The following is a 19,576-nucleotide window of genomic DNA, read 5'->3' as shown; positions in this document are numbered from 1 at the left end:
ACACACACACACACACACACACAGAGCTGAGGTTCAAGTATTAGAACACTGACCTGGAGCAAAAAGGCTCAGGGGCAGCTCCCAGGCCCTGAGTTCAAGCTTGAGAACCATCCTGCACCCACCCCCCCCGCAAAAGCCAAGATGGAGGCATGTGGTAAAGTGTTACCTGAGCAAAAAAGTTAAGCAAGTTTTAGGCTTTGAGTTCAAACCCTGGTACCAACCTCCCCACAAAGAAAAAGAAGGTGTCTAAGTTCCTCTACAAAGGCTACCCAGCGTCTATCCAGCTAACTATGGTCTTTGTAATAACCACCTTCCACTAGTACTTAAACAGAGATGAGACACTAGGGAAATGGTAAATACTGTATCAGAACATGTCCTTATAAGGAGATAGAAGCTACAGCACTTCAAGGGCAAATGTCATGTTTGCATCCATCTTGTAAAATGTTATAGAACTACTAGCACTCAATAAAGAAAAACAAATATGCAAGAACTAAAGAAGTGGACATAGAAAAATGGGGTTAATTTTCTGTATGTTCCAAAGTTTAAAAGTAAAAAAGTTGAGGAAAAGCCTTGAAGTTGGTTTTTATAAAAGCCAGTTTAAACATATGGGGAGAAGAAAAAGTTATGATTCTGACTTCCCCTTAACTGTTTACTCCATGAGAGACTACATACTTTTCTTTTTTCTTTTTGGTCGGTCGTGGGGCTTAAACTCTGGGCCTAGGAGCTGTCCCTCAGCTCTTCAGCTCAAGGAGAGCACTCTACCACTTGAGCTACAGTGCCACTTCCGGTTTTCTAGTGGTATTGGAGATAGGGGTCTCACGGTCTTTCCTGCCCGGGCTGGCTTTGAACTGCGATCCTCAGATCACAGCCTCCTGAGTAGCTAGGATTATAGGCATGAGCTACCGGTGCCCGGCTTATACTTTTCTTTTTAATGTGTGGGAAAAGAATCATTTTTGCTATTACATCTAAACTGATATTACTAAAGGGGCGAGATCTTAATCATGACCACAAATCAATCTCCATACACATATCACCACATTCTCAGAACTGGAGGTGTGGCTCAGTGGTAGACTGCCTACCTAGTGTGTGGTAAGACACCAGTTCAAATCCCAGTACAGCTAGAAGTAAAAAACCTTCCTAACTACAATTCTCATACAAACTTTAACTTATAGACCCATTTGGGTATTTACTTTTATCAACAGCTATCCTCGAAATAGCCGAAGACCTAAAACTGTCCTGACTTTTGTTTGTCCTTAAAATTTCAAGAGTCACAACCTCAGAAATCTAGAGCAGCAGTTCAATTACGGAGTTTTTAGTGTTATGGGCACATTATACAGGTTACATCACAGCTGCTTAGCCTGCAGTGCTCAGAAACTAGCCAGGTGGGACTGGAACATCTGGGCTGCACTCAAACTCCACCAGGGACAGCTTTCAACATCTGGTGCCATTTCTGAATTGTCTTATCGCTGCGAGACGTTCTGCCCCATCTGCTACACTCAACTGGGTTAATTAAACTAGAACCATCTTCCTTTCCTAACAAACGGCCAGCTGTAACAAAAGGAACAGATCAGTTTGAGGCATTGTGTATTTGGTCTCTCTCTCAGCGTATTTACTGAAGTCAACTCTCAGCAGGTACAGCTAATTCTCCATTCCTTCATATTACAGAGGTGCATGCTCTGTATGTGTACACAGTCTCACCTAGCAGCAAAGTGATGCCGGCCACAGACTCTCCACTCCTACCATTACTACACCAGATAGGTTTTAAAATTCATTCTAAGGGAAACAGCTCAGTGCTCTGCTCTCCTCTTCCCTAAAGGTACGTGCTCAGGACAAAACGTGACAAGGAGTACAAAGGACCAGTGAATGACCATACACTGTAACCCACACACAGGGTTTCACTAAGAACAATCAGGGAGCAAATGGATGGCACCCACAGCTGCTGCTTAATGTTGGTAAGTTTGTTTTCTGTCATGTTCCTTCATGTTAAACTATATACTGTTGGGTACAAAATGATGTGGCTCACCAATTAATGTTAACATTAAGGGATTTAAAAATGGAGACCGTCAATGTGCTTCTAGGTACACATTCATAGGTCACGTATTATGCTGAACAAGTAAAGATTCTTATAACTAGTCTAAGCCACAAAGAAAATTCATGCCACAGATAAAAGCACTGAACACCACAGATCACAGCTTAAAATCAAGTAAGAATCTGTATTTCAGACAAATACTTAAACTTTGGTTATTCTGCTACTCCCTCTCCTACCACAAGATGTTTTAAACTTATCCACAGCAAACGTTTTCCACTCAGACTACAAGAACTTTTGTTTCACGAGACTAAGGAATATCAGGAGTAGAGAATGGAAACACACACATAATTTACCAATAGAAGCCACTTCAGACACAGACCTAACTTCCCTATTCTTCTTACCCTGCTTCCACTACCACCTTTAACACAAGGTCATCTTCAATTCTGAAAACTGTCTCAAAAATTAAAAAAAAATTCCCCTTTCATTCAGGAGAGTTTTCCTTACATTCACAGGTATGACATTCCTACCAATGCTTGAGTCTGAACAGACATTTAAAAGGCTTCAGCATTTTCCCAGATAATTTCTATCTAAGGAGGTGTAAACAAAAGAGTCTATCAAAAATTGCCGCATGTGGAAGACTGCTAATTTTCACAAGAGCGATTCCTCATGATTCCCACATGAGAGCTGTCACTACAAATGAACCATTTCCATCTGCCCTTTTCAGGGCGGCAAGGAGGTTATTTACAACCACCAGCTGGGAACATGCATTCTCCGAAGCAATACTGTGAACAAGAAAAATATGACTCGGCACTGCTTCAACTACAAACAGAAATTTTCCTTAACAAAGAATTTAATATGTGATGAATTCTAATGTATTAAAAAGAATGTATTAATGTATTAAAAATACCAAAATACACAAAAGTTAAGATAAAAATTATCCAAAATCTATAAAAACTTTTAAAAATCATTAAGAATAAATACTTTTAACAGAAAAAAATGGATATAGCACATAAATAGGCAAGTCATAACTGGCTTATTAAAAGTGTTCAAATCTCACCTAACAAACAAATGAAAATGAAATACTGTTTTCACCTTATCAACCTGAGCAACTTCAAGAGGTTCTAGTATTTTGTTGTTTAGAAGAGAAAAAATTTTGAAAAATAACAGAAACAACTCTAATGACTACATAATAAGGGACTGATCTGGTTAAGTAAATTACAGTATAGCCATACCAGTACAATTATAAAATAATGAAAACTGTTAATATATACGCCATCCTAAGAAAAGAGTCTTTGGTAAACAGCAATTTAGATAGAAAAAAAAAAATCCTTATCTAGAAGCCCAAAAGATTTGTCCATAAAAAAATGCTTAAATGCATGTATTATCGGACTATCCAGAAAATATAGTTTTAAGTACAGTACAGAACTGTATGTGCTTAACTTTCTAGTTTGTGCCCACATTTCTTGCTTGATGGTACTGTTATAAGTATGGGCACATCTGCTAAATGACACTCAAGTGACATACCAAGCAGTAATGTTAATACGGCAGATTCTTACGCTTTCTCATGTGTAGGTATTAAAGATTTACTACCCAATTTACTTTCACAGCAGAATTTAAGTTAAAATATGGTTATTAAAATTACTCTGGTAGGGTTGGGGAAGCAAATCTTCAAGACTTGTTGCTTATAATTTCAAATACAAGGTAACTTTAAAATAATTCTGCTGTCAACCCACATTCAGCTGTTCTTTGGAAAATATTGGAATAAAATCAACTTTTAAGTTGAGAATATTCTAGATTTCTCTCAAACTTTCTTAATTCCTACATGAATATTAATTGCTACTTTCATCTAATGAGTCAATTTGCTTTTTGCACTAGAGAAGAGAAAACCACTCCAAGCTTTCTTTGCAAAGGAAGCATGTTGGGTATTTAATAATTCTGTCTGTTCAAACCAATCTTGAGATCACGGAGGAAGAAAGTTCCATCCACTCATCTGCCCTTTCTCGTTAATTCTTCTCTGATAGCTCCATTAAAGCTTTCCACAGACACATAAAAGGAGGTTCTATTTGGACTGCATTGCAGAAGTCAGAAATTACTGATACTCTATGATACTATGTATTACATGGATGACTACATGTTAACTATCAACACGATGGCTCAATATCAAACACACAAAAATTCAGCATATAAACTGCGAAAGAACTAATATGGTTATATTTTTAAATGACACACACCAAGGTTAACAAGAAGAAGAGGCCAACATGGAACACTTACCTGTTGATTGGCTGGAGCCATCAAACAGATCAACAAGATCTCCAGATGACTTGCTTCCAGGCACTGAAGTCTGCAAGCAAATACAGAATAGGCTGAGCCAACATTTCTCCTCTTTTCTGGTTTCTTTCCTGCCCCCACCCCTTCCAAATCAGCTCTACCCACCTCTACTTCCCAATTTAGACAAAATACCTATAACTACCTACATAGGATAGATTATGTTTTCTAATAACAAACTAATGTAGAATCGTATGGAAAGGCAGTAAATGAAGTATCTCTATAAGCAGCACTACAGAAGTCCCTAACATCTACAGTCTTTTTATCTTTTGTCTACTAAAGGTTTTGACACAGAACAGCCCAGGTTGGCTTCTGTCCCCAAGCTCTAGGATTACAGGTGTGTTGTTTCATATTCAATTTCCAAACTGAAGTCTGGAGTTTGTCCCCCTAGTTTTGTCTTCTTGATGGTGCTGCCAAGTGTCTGAATACCTAGATCCTCAATGATCAGTCCATACACTTAAAGTAGAACTGAACTGTGAGACAACAGGAAAACTCTGTAAGGCTAGGTGTGGTCATTTGAGCTCTGAGGAAAATACCGTGTTTCTTTTGTATTTATATTGTGTTATATTTTATTACCTACTGAAGATTAAAATACTATATATTGTGGTTCTTCAATTTTTCAACTGAAAGAAATCGGGAGCAATTGGACAACCTTCAAAACTTTCAGCCTTCCAAACATTTTAAAATTAATAGAAACAAAGACAAAAAGATTATACTACATTGGGCTGGGAAGGTAGCTCAGTGGTAGAGCACTTGCCTTGCATGCCTGAGGCCCTGGGTTCGATTCCTCAGCACCACATAAGCAAAAAGAAAAAAAAGCCGGAAGTGGTGCTGTGGCTCAAGTGGTAGAGCGCTAGCCTTGAGCTGAAGAAGCTGAGGGACAGTGCCCAGGCCCAGAGTTCAGGCCCCACGACCGGACCCAAAAAAAAAAAAAAGGATTATACTACAAAGTTAGACGTAGTAGGAAAAGGTAAGCAATTCCAGTCTGAAGTAGAAGGATCATGAGTTTTAAGGCCAGTCTGTGCTATACAGTAAAACACTTTCTCAAAAAAACAAAAAACCCCACCAAAAATCCAACAAAATAAAACATGAACAAAAAGATTAAAGTTGGGCACTGTGACTCAGGCCTATAATTCTAGCTACTCAGGAGTATGAGATCTGAGGATCTGGGTTCAAAGCCACCCAGAGCAAGAAAAGTCTGTGAGATCCAGTCTCCAACTCACTATCATAAAGCCAGAAGCATAGCTGGGGCTCAAATGGCAGAGTGCTATAAGCACAAAAGCTCAAGGAGAGCATCCAGGCACTGAGTTCAAGCCCGAGGACTGGCACATGTGTGCATACGCGCACAAAGATTATACTACAAATGTCAAGTATTTATGGCAGGCACTGGTGAATCATGCCTTTAATTACTCAGGAGGACAAGATCTGGAAGATGATGGTTCAAGATGCATGGAAAAGCTAGGCAAGCGCTCTACCTCTGAGCTACAGCCCAGCCTTCATTCCTATCTTCATAGACAGTGCAAATCACTGCAATTGGATAGGTTTCTTCCCCCTAAGACATATTATTGACTGGGTAACATGTGCCAACCAATCTATCATTAGTATGACCAAGGATGCCCAAGTGGGCTAATGCAGAAATTCTGAAAGGAGTGCTCATCCACAACGCCTGTGACCCCTTCTTACCTTCACTGAAGGCTGAGGTGTATGGGCTGGCGCATTCTGGTCGGGACTGGCTTTGTCCCCGGTATAGTGTGCGGCGGCACCCAGGTCAATGGTCTTGGAAGGGTTGGCTGTGCGCTTGTGTCGGGTGGTGGTGGTCTCGGTGGCCTGCGTGATGTGGATGTGCTTGGTCGTCACCGTCTCTTCTTCATCTTTGAATTCGCCTTTGGGAGATCTGCCTCTTCTTGCCTTCTTTTCCTCATCACTGTCACTACCAAGACAGTACAAAGGAAGCAAAACAGTAAGACTGGGGTGGTCTGTACAGTGAGACCTCAATGATTTGGATTCCAAATGTCGTAAGCCTAACATTCCATGTTTTTGACAGGAATCAACAGAATGTTATTTAAGCTGTATGAATAATGATGGCAAAAAAATACACAAGCCTAAACACTGCTATAAATAGGTACGTCATAAAGGTCTACAAACAAAAACGTCTAAAATACCTCCTTTTATTGTAGGTTTAAAGCTTAAAGATAAGCTTTAAGATAAGGCGGGGCTCATGCCCGTAATCCTAGCTACTCGGGAGCCTAGATCTGAGGATCATAGTTCAGAGACAGCCCAGGCAGGAATGTCCATGAGACTCTTATCTCCAATAAACCACTAGAAAACTGGAAGTGGCACTGTGGCTCAAGCGGTAGAGAGAGTGCTTGCCTTGAGCTGAAGAGCGCAGGAATAGCGCCCAGAGTTCAAGCCCCATGACCGACCAAAAAGACAGGTACTGGTTGCTCATTCATGTAATCCTAGCTATTCAGGAGGCTGAGATTTGAGGATCAAGTTTCAAATCCAGCCTAGGCATAAAGGACTCTTAGGTTTCAATCAACCACTAAAAAAGCTAGAAGTGGGGGGTGTGGTGGCTCAAGTGGTAGAGTGACAGACTTAGTGAAAAAGCGAAGGGATAGTGTCCAGTCCTTGAGTCTAGACACCTTTTGTTTTGGTAGTTAATTGGTCATCTTTGAGAATCTTATCTCTAATTAGCTACCAAAATGCCAGAAGTGGAGTTGTGGCTCAAGTAGTCAAGACTTGAGCAAAAAAAGCTCAGGGACAGTGCCCAGACCCCAAGTTCAAGCCCCACGACTGGCGCACGCACGCACACACACGCGCACACGCGCACACGCACACACGCACACAATCACAATCTCAATAGGTAGTTTTAAAATATATTATCCTGTTTAAACTCAAATAATATAGTTCTCATCTGTGAATGCAAAAATTGAGGTTAATGTACTTTGTAATTTTGCTGTCTTTTCTACATTATCACAAGATTGCACCACTGTGTAACTATGTAAACTGCTTCATGGAAACAACTGTATTTAAAATGCTTATGAAATTTCTTTGATCCCATTAAAAATGTTTTAATAATGTAAAACATTTTTGTTCTGGGTCCAAATAGGAAAAAAAGAGATACAGACAGAATAAGAACTTACTTGCCTACCCTGAGTTCAAACCCCATTACTACAAAACAAAATATGACACGAAATATGTTCCATTACCCATATTACTTAATTTTAGAGTAGGTGGCTGAATTTATGAAAATCCTAAAATAAAATGCCTGAATTTCTCCTTTAAATTATGACTATTACTGATAAAATTTAACTCAGAGAATTCTCAAGCAATTTCTACTTCATATAAACCAATTTGGAGCTTGCACATAGAAAAGATGAAAAAGAATGACTTCCCATACAAAGCAAAGGGGTTAAATGCAAATTTTATGTGCAAGTATTTTAGGGAACACACAAGTTCTGACAAGTAGGCAGGAGCTGTTATAAATGGCCTAGACAAAAAGTGACCTAAGATCTCAACCATTCACCCACTAGATAAAACTGCCATTCTTAGCTGTCTCATGTCCAGTATTATTCCAAGGCAAAGCGATCTCTTTTGTGTTAGGCTTTGTATGTGGTCACTGTTTAAGAATTCCTGACTCTAATAATGAACTAAGAAGAATGAAATCCTGCTAACATGTCAGAGGTCACTCACAACTTCGTCTAAAAGTCAACTATTCTCTCCAAGTACTTCAAAATGTACTTCAAGTCCCTGATGTGTTTTATCTTCATTAATATTTGCTATATTTTCAATCTTTTAAACCTGAATATTCTATATCAAGGTCGTGTATTAGACAGACTATGAAATAACCACCACTACCACCAGAAAAAACGGGAGGGAGGAAGGGAGGAAAGGAGGGAGAGAGGGAGGGAGGGAAGGAGAAAGGGGAAGGGAGAGGGAAGGGAGAGACAAAACAAGAAAAGAAACCCTAAAGGGGTGGATACACTCCTGGTCCCTATACTACTTCAGGAAGTATCAATAGAATATATGGCCACTATGTTTTCTAAACCAAGTTAAATATATACACCAAACTAGTGAGATAAAAACAGATTATTTGAAGCAGGAACTGTTTCCCAAATCTTAGTATTAATAATTATAATATTTGTGCTCTTTCCTTATAAAGGAGCTAGAAATGTAGCTGTGAATTAGACATATTTAATGTACAAAAATAAACTCTGGCCCTTCAAAGATCACATTCCAGAAAGTAGTAAGCCTTGAGTTTTATTTCTATTGTTTTGTGTCGAACTATATAAAATCCTACCCTCAGAAAATGAAGTTTATGTGAGGCACAGTGGCTCATCTCTGTAATCCCAGCTACTGAGGAGGCTAAGAATTACAGGATTAAGGTTTGAAGTCATCCCAGGCAGAAAGGTCCTGATGACTCCACCTTCAATTAACCTGAAAAATGTTGGGACTACAGAGAGGCATGGCTCAAGTAGTACAGTTCTAGTAGGAAGCAACAAAGCAGAGTAAGAGAGTGAGGCCAGAAGTTCAAGCCACAGCATACACACACACATACAAGAAATAAAGGAAGGAAAGGAGAGAGAGAGAGAAAGGAAGGAAGGAAGGAGAGAGAAAGAAGGAAAGAAAGGAAGAAAAGATAGAGAAAGAAAGAAAAGAAAAGATTTATGAGACTACAGGTCAGAACATGTTTAACTCTTATCATTTGATCCATGCCCTTGACTTTCTGCCAGTTATTTGGATGTAAGTGTCTCTCATATTTGTCTGCCCCAGCTGGCCTTCCATCATGAACCTTAGATTTCAGCCTCCTGACAGCATGAGTCACTAGTAACTGGCTTTGTTCTATGTTTTTGCACAGGACATTTTTAGGGCAGTGACCTATTCTACTTGAGTGTTACTCATCTGTGAAGATCAACGGAACTGTACAATACTGTAAACCCTAAAATACACTCCAAACATTTTTTTTTTGTCGATCGTGGGGCTTGTACTCTGGGCCTGGGCACTGTCTTCAGCTCAAGGCTAGCGCTCTACCACTTGAGCCACAGCACCACTTCCAGTTTTCTGGTTTATGGTGATAAGAGTCTCATGGACTTTCCTTGCCCAGGCTGGCTTTGAACCGTGATCCTCAGATCTCAGCCTCCTTAGTAGCTAGGATTACAAGTGTGAGCCACTGGCGCCTAGAATTCCAGACTTTCTTATGGCCAATTTCTAAGATTCTAAGACCCCTCTAGAGAAGTATATTTAAAAATTGTGAGGCAAGTTTAAACTCTAGTACCAGAAAGTGGGGGACGAGGGGGAGGAAGAGGGTGAAGCTAAACTTCAGACAATGCCATCATCCCAAAGAGAAACCCAAGGGCATAAATTTGACACATTTCTTTCCAGGAGACCAGCTGCTAATACCTGCATCTTTCTGGAGAGTCTTCTCGGTCTTTCCTCCGGAACTTGCTGATGGTGTCATCGATTGTGCTTCCAATCTTATCACTCAGTTCCCCTAACTTATCACTGAATGGAAAAGCACTCTTGTTTTTATCCCATTCCTCATCCCACTTTGACTTGGGTTCAGGGTCGTATCTTTCACCTATGTAACACATTAAAACGAGAAGCAACTCTGAGGACAGTAAATTCAAAATGTCAACAGACCTCATTTCTAAGACTTTTCCTCCTAATAAAATCATTTTCAAAGGAAAACAGACCGCTCCTACAGCGCTGAACCAACGTGATCTCAGCAAGGCACATCATGTCATGCCGGTTGCTAAGTGGTAAGACTGAGGGTTCAAGAGCTTTTCTTTATGAAAACTCTCACAGTCTAGTGCACCTCATTGGAAGGCGGCTGCAGGCAGCAGCTGAACAACACTCAAAAGAGCAAAACAGAAAAGGAATTACTTTTGTGTTTCAAAAGTCATTTAGTATATGATATACTTCATTCCTGTCTCAATGGTTTTTCAGTTTTAGATTAGTATTCGTAACAGTGTCTTAAAAAAAAACAACAAGACAGAAATGTAAGGCAGGGGTGGTATAGGAGCCTGTAATCAGTGAAAAATACTTGGAAGGGAGAATGGGGCAAAAGCTCACTTTATCGCTTGAGACCAAGAGTTCAAGGCTTGGCTGGACAAGACAGAAACTCAAAACAAATAAACAACCTCTTCCCCCCAAAAACATACAGCAGCCTCACTCAAATACTTCATGTCTCAATATGCAAAGGAGTAAGCAGCCGTCACTTTTTAGCATCAAATTAAAAACCAACTTGAAGGATTTTAAGGCTTGGCAGGGCATTTTGTAATTGTCATAAAGAGAATATTCTCTCTCCTAAGACCGCACACATTAGAGTCATATGGTATGCTCAGGCAGTTCAGAGCAGTGACAGCCAGTCCGACCAATGGGAAATACATGCAGGACTGGTAAAATCTAGTGTTGGCATGGACTTGGGACTCAAGAGAGAAATTATGGACACAAAATAGAACTCTCTTGCTTTTGTGTCCAAATTCTGCTTAAGACACCAGAGTTTGAAGGAATTAAATCATGTGAGGGCTAAAAGGTGGAAAATTAAGGTGGGTTGAGAAGCCCTGGGGCAGGGACAGAAGAGACAGTAAGATAATGAGACTACAAAAAATGCACCTACTAAGAACACTTGCCTATCATAAAAGAAACCCTGGGTTCCACTCATATAGGGCACATGCGCATGCACACACACACACGCACACACACGTGCGCACGCACACACAGACATACTAAATCTAGAAGGGACCATTAAGTTAAAACAGATCCCCTCTGTACAGTATGTTCACAAATAAAATAAAATTAAATAAAAAAAAACAAACAGATCCCAGTTAATCAGGAGGCTGAGGCAAGAGGATCACATATTTGAGGCTAGTCTGGGCAAATTAGGGAGTCTGGAGTAGGCGTGGCAGTAAAATAAAAATAAAAAGGGACCTGGAGATGTAGTTCTATAAGCACCTGCCTACTTGCCTAGCATGGGTGAGGCCCTGGGCTTGGTCCCCGGTAATAGACACAGACACACACACATACACACACACGAAAATAAGGTAAATAGTAACTCAAACCATAATTGTTTTTCAAGAACAAGTGATTTTTCAATAGTGTGTAGGTAAATTCCAATTACAATGTGATGAGCTAAATTTTGAAAAGAAGCAAACTGACAAGAAAGATAAAATAGATGACATCAAACTGATTAGTGTCGTGGACATCATACTAAATTAGTGCTAAAAACGATGGATACTGGTATATTATATAATGTGAGAATGAAAAAAAACATACAAGACAGCTACAGCTGAGTGGCAAAGTCTGAAAAACATTAATAAAGATCGAGCCAACTATGAGATGCAAACAGACTGTTTACTTCTAATATAGATATTGCAATTAGTGTGACTCACTCACTCACTAAATTTATTTGATATAAATACCTATCATGCTGGGGGAAGAAGAGGAGTACAAACAAGCTGAATGAGGAAATGAGTTGCAAAGAGCAATTTCAACTGAAAAACACATTTGCTATTTTCAGAGTGAAAAAATAAAATCACTAAATAAAATGACTATTAGGGCAAATCCCCAAATTTCTTACTCTCATATGCAAACAACTCCAAAACATATTTATACATTTTCACTTTAGAGAAGACTCTTGCCCATTTCATGAAGTGTTATGTGATACTTCAATACAAAAAAAAAAACAACTTTTCTTTTTATATAGCTAGCTAAATGAAGCATTTTTTTTTTGAGGGTAGGAAACAGAGGAGTAAATAAAGGTATTTTGTAGGTCATCACAAAATAATAGAAGGTTTTACACAGTTCTTTTTGAAGAGTTCAAGCTCTCCATACAGATTTATATCATCTAAATAGAAACTGACACATGGGTGGGAAGAGCACTGCAAAGTACACAGCACTAGCCCGGCTGTATACATGCAAGCGATCTAGTGCTATAGACGCTCACACGAGACTGGCTCAGGCTAAGGGACGTGCTATGAGACGCTTCCTATTTGTATTTAAAGCACCTGGTGCACTGTTTTTATATTATTACAACAAAAATACAAATGTTCTACTTGTTCCTTTTCTTTAAGACAAGGTCTGTTAAGCCTGTGCTGGCCTCCAACTGGCGATCCTTTTTCTATGTACAGCTTCTAGTTGCTCTAAAAAGTCTTTGGAAATGACTAACAAACCACAGACCTTGAAGAAAAACTCATAGTATCTTCAGTCACTTCCTAGTTCAAATTAGACAGAGATTAATTAAGGAAGAGAGATTGGCACCAGATTAATTTATAGGAAGCATATCCATCTGGGGCCAAAAATAGAGCTAAATTGGTTTTGAATTAAAAAGATGAATCTTTTGATCAAAGTATGTATCTATACTCTACACTGTGTCTTAGAGAAAGCTCCTCATTTAAGAAAGAATAGTAACCCTAAGAGGGAAGTGCGTCCTTGTTTTATTCTCTGCACCTTAATGCCAAGTTATACTCATCTAATTAGCCATTAACAATGAAAATCATATTCTTGAATCCCCAAGATTCTTGCTACGGGAGCCCAAATGGCTACCATGTATAGTTTAGTAATCTATATATTTCTGAGAAGAAAGATTCACCCGAGACGCAGGGCTGATGATGCTTAGGTGGCAGCCTGCCCTTGATACTCACTGTATCGGAATCCTCCAACACTGTCTGAGGAAACTCCGACATACTTGTCTTTGTTCTTCTTAGCTTTCTTTCGCTCTTCTCGAAGCCTGTCATCATCTTGGGCAAACTCAACTAATTCCTTCACCTTCTGGCGGATATTTATACCTTGATCCTTGCCATGCTCATCTTAAGAGTCATAAGGGAGAAACAAAGCCTTAACAATTCACTTTGAATACATCAAACTCTGTCAGAACATGAAAAACTAAGCAAAAAGTAGTTACAAATTAAGAAACCAATTTCAATATTGTAAAAATATAACATCGAGAGAGGTGCACATTCTTGTACTTAACTTGGTCATTTCCTCTTCAGCAAATCCTAAGTTCTGAAATGTGATTTTGACTTATGGACCACAGGAAATAGTGTTGTGTGTGGTCAATAAAAGGATTACTGATGGTGACCATATGAAATGGACACATCCATAAATACTACCCATTGTACTGTAGCGGGACAGATCAAAACAAGAACTACTTTTCACATTTTAATGAAAAGCACCCCAAATGTCTTGATTTCCCCCATACAACTTTGGGACACTAATTATTAGAATTTAGTATGGCTGAAAAGCTGAATATTTTTAAAGACTTTCAACAAACACCTATAAAATGAAATGTGCTTCATTCTCTAGCCTCTTTCATTGAAATGTGCTTCATTCTCTAGCCTCTTTCACATTCACAACACACTCTGGCCTTGCTGCCTCTGCACAGTAAATATTATTTGGTGGGAGGGGGAAAGAACCCAGCTTCAAACAGATGTGTGTGTTTTGGAGCTCTAACCTTTTCTTCCCATATGATTAAAGCTATTCCTTTATGGACACCACAGGGGACCGGTCTCCAGTGCATATTTTAATATAAACCCGAACACTCATGTTGTGTTGGTTCTGTTGTTATTAGCCAGTCTTTTCTGCAAGTTCTTGTCTTCACTAATTAATACTCTAGGGCCCCACGTCTTGGATTCTGCACTCGTCACACAACTGGCAACAGTCACATTCTAATTAGAGCAGAGGAGCTTCTAAGCTGGTTCAGGTGACTGACAACTCCAACTACTGTTTTAATTTGCTTATAAGGTTTTTCTATTGCTCACCTACAAAGTGGTAATTTTCCAGGGATCGCAAATCATAAATGTGTTCTCTGGCACTTGTAACAACACGTTCTGATCCATTTCTTATGAGGTAAGCTAGGAGCAGCAGAGACTGTGGAAATACAAAGCACCAAATGATTTAATGAAATAAATTTTGGTAGAGCTTTGCTAAATGGTTAAATAAAAAAATCAAGTCCAACATTAGCAAATAAAGAATCTTTATAGTGGTAGTTTTCTTTACATTAAATACATAATCTACCACTTATGTCAATTTGAAGTTCCTCTAATAGTAAGTATAGTAAATAATTATAAACTATCTAACAGATACTATGTGTCAAAACTTTAAAAAGTCAAGTGATTCTCGTGTTCAACTAAATCTAAATGAACTGATAAACAGATTTTAGAAAGATAGCTCAGTTTTTTGTTTTTTTTTTTTTCCTGGCATCATGGAACTGCAAATTATGAGAAACATCAGAAGAATTTTTGGATATCCATAGACTCCCAAGTATTCTCTCAAGATAAAATGTGAATTTTGAGGTTAATGATATGAATTTTGTATCATAAGACTGCAGCAAACAAATGAAAGAGAAGGTTTTTCAGAAAATGTCCTAAAATGTGAATCTAGGCTTGACCATTAATAGATATGTAAATTCCTCATGAGAGAATGAAATGATCTGAAATCAGTGATGACTCCAACAATTATGAGCACACTAAAAAAAATTTAAAAATAAAAATAAAAAAAGCCAACACATTGAATTATACATTTTGAACTTACCATGTATGGGACAGACCTCCCTTAATGATAGATGGAAATCTAAGTTGCTGAAACTGAAGAGTCACGAAACAATATCCTATAAAGTCATTTACTTTTTTAAAAGGTAGTACCATGGCTTAAAAAACAAAATCCAAACTATATTTACAAATATTTTACAGAAAATGTAATGAATGTTTTCAGGAATCGGCAACACAAAAAACATACAACTAATGCACAGATGTGCAATTTTGAAAGCAAAACTTCAAATCTACAAATATGAATATGTCACCTTGGAAAATATATTCGGAGTTGCGAGGAAATATGGTGGGGACAGAATAGCAGATGGCTCTCCTGTTTAGAATTCTGCATTCTATGGTATCAGAATTAAAGGAATCTGACAAAAATTACATGCTCATAAATTAAAATATTAGAATTTAAGCCTATGTCATAGAATCTCTGATTATATTCTGAACGATTGTATTCTGGGGTGTTGACTCCTATTAAAATATTACTATAAATTAAGTGAAATTTTATGTAGATATGACAAACCATACTGTTGGTTTTTATCTTCACTGCTCATGCATTACATATGTTCATGATTATATATTCTTTACTTTGGATATGCACAAACATTTTTAGTGTGAAAACTTTTAATAAAAGTCTTTAACATTTTAAACACTTTATAGTAAGAATGGTTTATGAGTAGGTGTTTTATAAAGTACTGTTTTATCTCAAGTTCATTCTGTACATTAGCCTTACATGTAGGCAAGTGTTTTCACCATGTGAAAATTATTCAAACAGGCTTATTTTCATACCTTATAAACTCTTCTCCAATTCTTTTTGTTATCCTTTAACATTCGAGACCAAAGCATGTTCATAAGTTCTGGAAATTGTTCATACATAAATGTAGCCCTGAAAAAAAGGGTAATTGTCCTTAAGCATTTGCAATATGTTAATTTTGACAGTAGATGGCAGGCTTGTTCCAAGTTATTAAGTTTCCATTAGGTGCTTAAAAAATAAGCTCAATGCAAAAAAATTTTAGATCACATACTTCTGACAATGTTTTCCCCATGTTTTACATAACACATAGCACATCTGTAAGCTCCAATAATCAATAGCAGACACTGCAAATTCTTTATTCTCTGGCATAGACACCCAGATAGTCATCAGGAAAAAATTCTAATAATTTTACTTCAAATGTTTTATATGCATTCTTCAAAATTTACATCATAATAAGCTATATATTCTTAAATTTCACCAAAACTTTTTAAGTGTTAAGCTGATTTTTAAGGAAAATGGATTTTAGGTAAAACTTTCTATATTACTATCTAAATAATTATGCAAAAATTTAATCTGGCAACTAAATGGTGTAAAACTGAAAGCAAATTTCACATTTCTGTGTAAAGATACCTTGATTCTTTCTGCACTGCTGAGTCAAATTATCACTTACTTGGCAATCTCTCCCATGAGTTGCCCGGAAGGTCCCCAAGGATCATCATTCGTTGCTTCTCGAACCTTAGACTCGATCTCTGAATAATTCATAACCACATTGGTGCTGCAGAGAAAAAAAAATGTACACACATACGCACAAAGATTAGCATCAAAACTGAGAAACACATGAAAACTTAATAATGACACTACTGGGTGTCCTAACGAGCTACCTCTATAGGGAGGGGAAGGAGACATCTTTTGTGCACTAGTGACCCAAGGACACTACATAGCACATTTAAGTCACCTTTAAGAAGACTGCATTATTTCAATAGCCTTCAAAACTATGGTATGAAATTACATTGGTCTTGGCATAAGTCCAGTAAAACAAAAACAAAAAAACTGGCTTTGAGTTAAATTCAAAAGGAAACTAGGACTGGGTACCAGTGGATCACACCAATAATCTTAGCTACTCTGAAGGGTGATATCTAAGGATGGAGGTTCAAAGCCCATCCAGACATGAAAGTCTTTGAGACTCTTAGCTCCAATTAACCAGCAAAAATCCAGAAGTGGAACTGTGGCTCAAACAGCAGAGTACTACCCTTAAGACAAAAAAGCTCAGAGATAGCACTTGGGCCCTGAGGTCAAGCCCCAGGATTGTCACCAACACTCCCCTCCCCGAAAAAAAAAATAAAGGGCACTGGATATGTTAGAGTTTTGTTTTGTTTTTTTTTTTTTGAAATGAAACTAAGTAGCTTGTTTTCTGATCAAACTCGGTTTACATTTAGGCTCAAGCTTCATGTTCACAAAAATTTTGTAGAATAAGTAAAAATTATATAACACTGAACTTGATCTCTATTGTTTTAAAAAAATGACAATTCAGATAAATGGTAAAATGTTTATGGTGCTCTACCAATGTTTAGAGCATCATATCCATAACCCCTTGTTACCATACTTATCTTCCATGTCACTACATGGTCACATGGTCACATAATACATTCCACCAGGAGATGGCATTTTTAACTTTCTCTTAAGATGTCAATAATGGTCAGGAACATAGACTAGGCCTAGAAGTGTGTGGCTCAGCATTAAATATGCAGTGTTCAAGCCCCAGTACCACCAAAGGCAGAAAGATCTGACTCTAAATCCCCAACACTTTGTGACCTTTGGAGAAGTTGATTAATTTCCTCCAACATAAAGTAGAAATAAACAAGAACATCACCCACAGGACTATCTCATTGTGTTTGGCAATAGCTGACAGACATCCTATAACTACTATGAACAGTTTTAAATTAATATTTATTAAGAATTAGCTTTACAAATAGTATCTTAAAAATTAAGACATGAGATTGCAAAGTCTTTGGTTGTTAAAATGTACTCTGTCATGCTGCTATGAATCTAAGAATTCAAGTGCATTTTGAGAAGAATTGAAAAAGGACTAAAATTATGACATAATTCACTTTTTATCTAAAGCTCCAATTATTATTGCACAATTATTATAACAGACATCAGAAAATAGGGTATTTCAAATCTTCCCCTTAAAATTAAATCTTAGCCAGATCTCAGCCCTCGGGAGGCTGACTGAGGTCTGCGGCCAGAGGATTCTGGGTTCCAGGCCAGATAGAGGTTACATATTAAGACCCTGCCTCAACAAGAAATTAGTTATAATGCAAAAATCAGAAATTGGTAACTATTATATATACTCCCTTTTGCTTTTGTTATTAAATGTTCTTGTTTTATTAAAATAAGAGAGGTTTCATTGAAATTGGTACTCAAATCTCTCAGATATACAAATATTAACTTTAGAATGGTCACGGCAATTCCTCCAATTTCTTTAACCTTAGGGAAAAGACCTATAAGCAGGCTTAGGTCAAACTTTAAAGGAACAATTAACTATGAACAAATATGACTTGCCAAGTCATAAAATAAATCTGGCTTTTAGATTTATAATACTGTTCTATCTAAGAAGGAAAAATTAAATCCTAGTATTTTCTTTCATACCCTGGAGAAAACTTACTCCTAAAATGCCAACTAGTTTGATAAAATAAATACAAAGCATTTCCCTGAGGCCAAAATAAATCCATAATCTCTAGTGCCTTTCAAGATATAAGACTATTATTGAATGAATTTTCATAAAACTAATTCTATGGACAACTTTGTGTAAATGTAGAAGAGCGATTTTCCCCCTGATTTTATCAACAATGGAATCAAAATAAAAGCATGGCAGCCAATAACAGATTTGCAATTTAAGATGCCCACAGTGATGGGTTTCTGAATGCTTTTGTTTATTCTGGTGGCTAAAGAATGTATGGATCAGGCAGTTAAGTGTCAAAATGCAGCTGTGAAAATGAACAATAGCAATTAGGGGTATAATTCACCCAAGCATTTCATCACCAAGAATGTACTTGAAAATCTTTTCACTGCTTAATTTGTTGGAGAACAAGATGAAAGGAGTTAATCTCCAGTCCCTGTATATAAAATACTTTCCCCAGAGCCTCCATAAATGCTGAAGTTTCAGCACACTACTTCCTTGTTCAAGCTACAGAAGCCCATGGGTCAGATGAGAATGCCCTACTTCGGCAACCCTTCACAAGATTTCTAAGGTGAAGGCCGGCAGTGGGTATGTGTACAAGGAGAGTGGCAGACTGCCAATGAGTTAAGAATCTCCATATTTCCTTGGTAGAAAAACAAAAAGAGCCCTTAGAATGTGTAATATAGTTATAAAGCACATCAACGATGGCTACAGAAACTATAATAACCAAAAATAACAGAACACTTCCACAAAGAATATCAGGCTCTGTTTTAAAGCTATTTGAGTGAAATCATTGCTATTGGAAACTAGAAAGAATTCTTTCAAGATAAGATCTGATAACAAAAAATTCCAAAACAAGGCTATTTTCAAGCTTCATTTAATTCAGAAAGAAGCATAAACTAAAACCAAACACAACTAATGTTCTATAGTGTGACCATATTCCAGGTCATTAAAAACAAGCCGGGCTGGGAATGTGGCTTAGTGGCAGAGTACTTGCCTGGCAAGCATAAGGCCCTGTGTTCAATTCCTCAGTACCACATAATCAAAAAATAAGCAAAATTAAAGCCGGGCGCTGGTGGCTCCCGCCTGTAATCCTAGCTACTCAGGAGGCTGAGATCTGAGGATCGCGGTTCAAAGCCAGCCCGGGCAGGAGAGACCATGAGACTCCTATCTCCAATAAACCACCAGAAAACCGGAAGTGGCGCTGTAGCTCAAGTGGTAGAGCGCTCGCCTTGAGCTGAAGAGCTGAGGGA

At 37.9% G+C, this 19,576-nt stretch overlaps 1 protein-coding gene across 1 annotated transcript in view; it reads right to left on the bottom strand.

Moving 5' to 3' along the window:
* Clint1 (clathrin interactor 1) overlaps window positions 1-19,576 on the bottom strand; it is a 50,941-nt gene that overhangs the window by 10,369 nt on the left and 20,996 nt on the right. Inside the window, exons 2-9 of the mRNA XM_013036408.1 lie at window positions 16,314-16,418; window positions 15,679-15,775; window positions 14,113-14,221; window positions 12,997-13,161; window positions 9,755-9,932; window positions 6,038-6,284; window positions 4,297-4,370; window positions 1,390-1,407 (exon numbers count right to left, since the gene is read on the bottom strand). Coding sequence (XP_012891862.1) covers window positions 1,390-1,407; window positions 4,297-4,370; window positions 6,038-6,284; window positions 9,755-9,932; window positions 12,997-13,161; window positions 14,113-14,221; window positions 15,679-15,775; window positions 16,314-16,418 — 993 coding nt within the window. The remainder of the gene's footprint in view (window positions 1-1,389; window positions 1,408-4,296; window positions 4,371-6,037; window positions 6,285-9,754; window positions 9,933-12,996; window positions 13,162-14,112; window positions 14,222-15,678; window positions 15,776-16,313; window positions 16,419-19,576) is intronic.

The sequence above is a fragment of the Dipodomys ordii genome, unplaced genomic scaffold (genome assembly GCF_000151885.1).
Source record: "Dipodomys ordii isolate 6190 unplaced genomic scaffold, Dord_2.0 Scaffold284, whole genome shotgun sequence".
Lineage (NCBI taxonomy): Eukaryota > Metazoa > Chordata > Mammalia > Rodentia > Heteromyidae > Dipodomys > Dipodomys ordii.
This window is presented reverse-complemented; position numbering and strand designations above follow the sequence as displayed.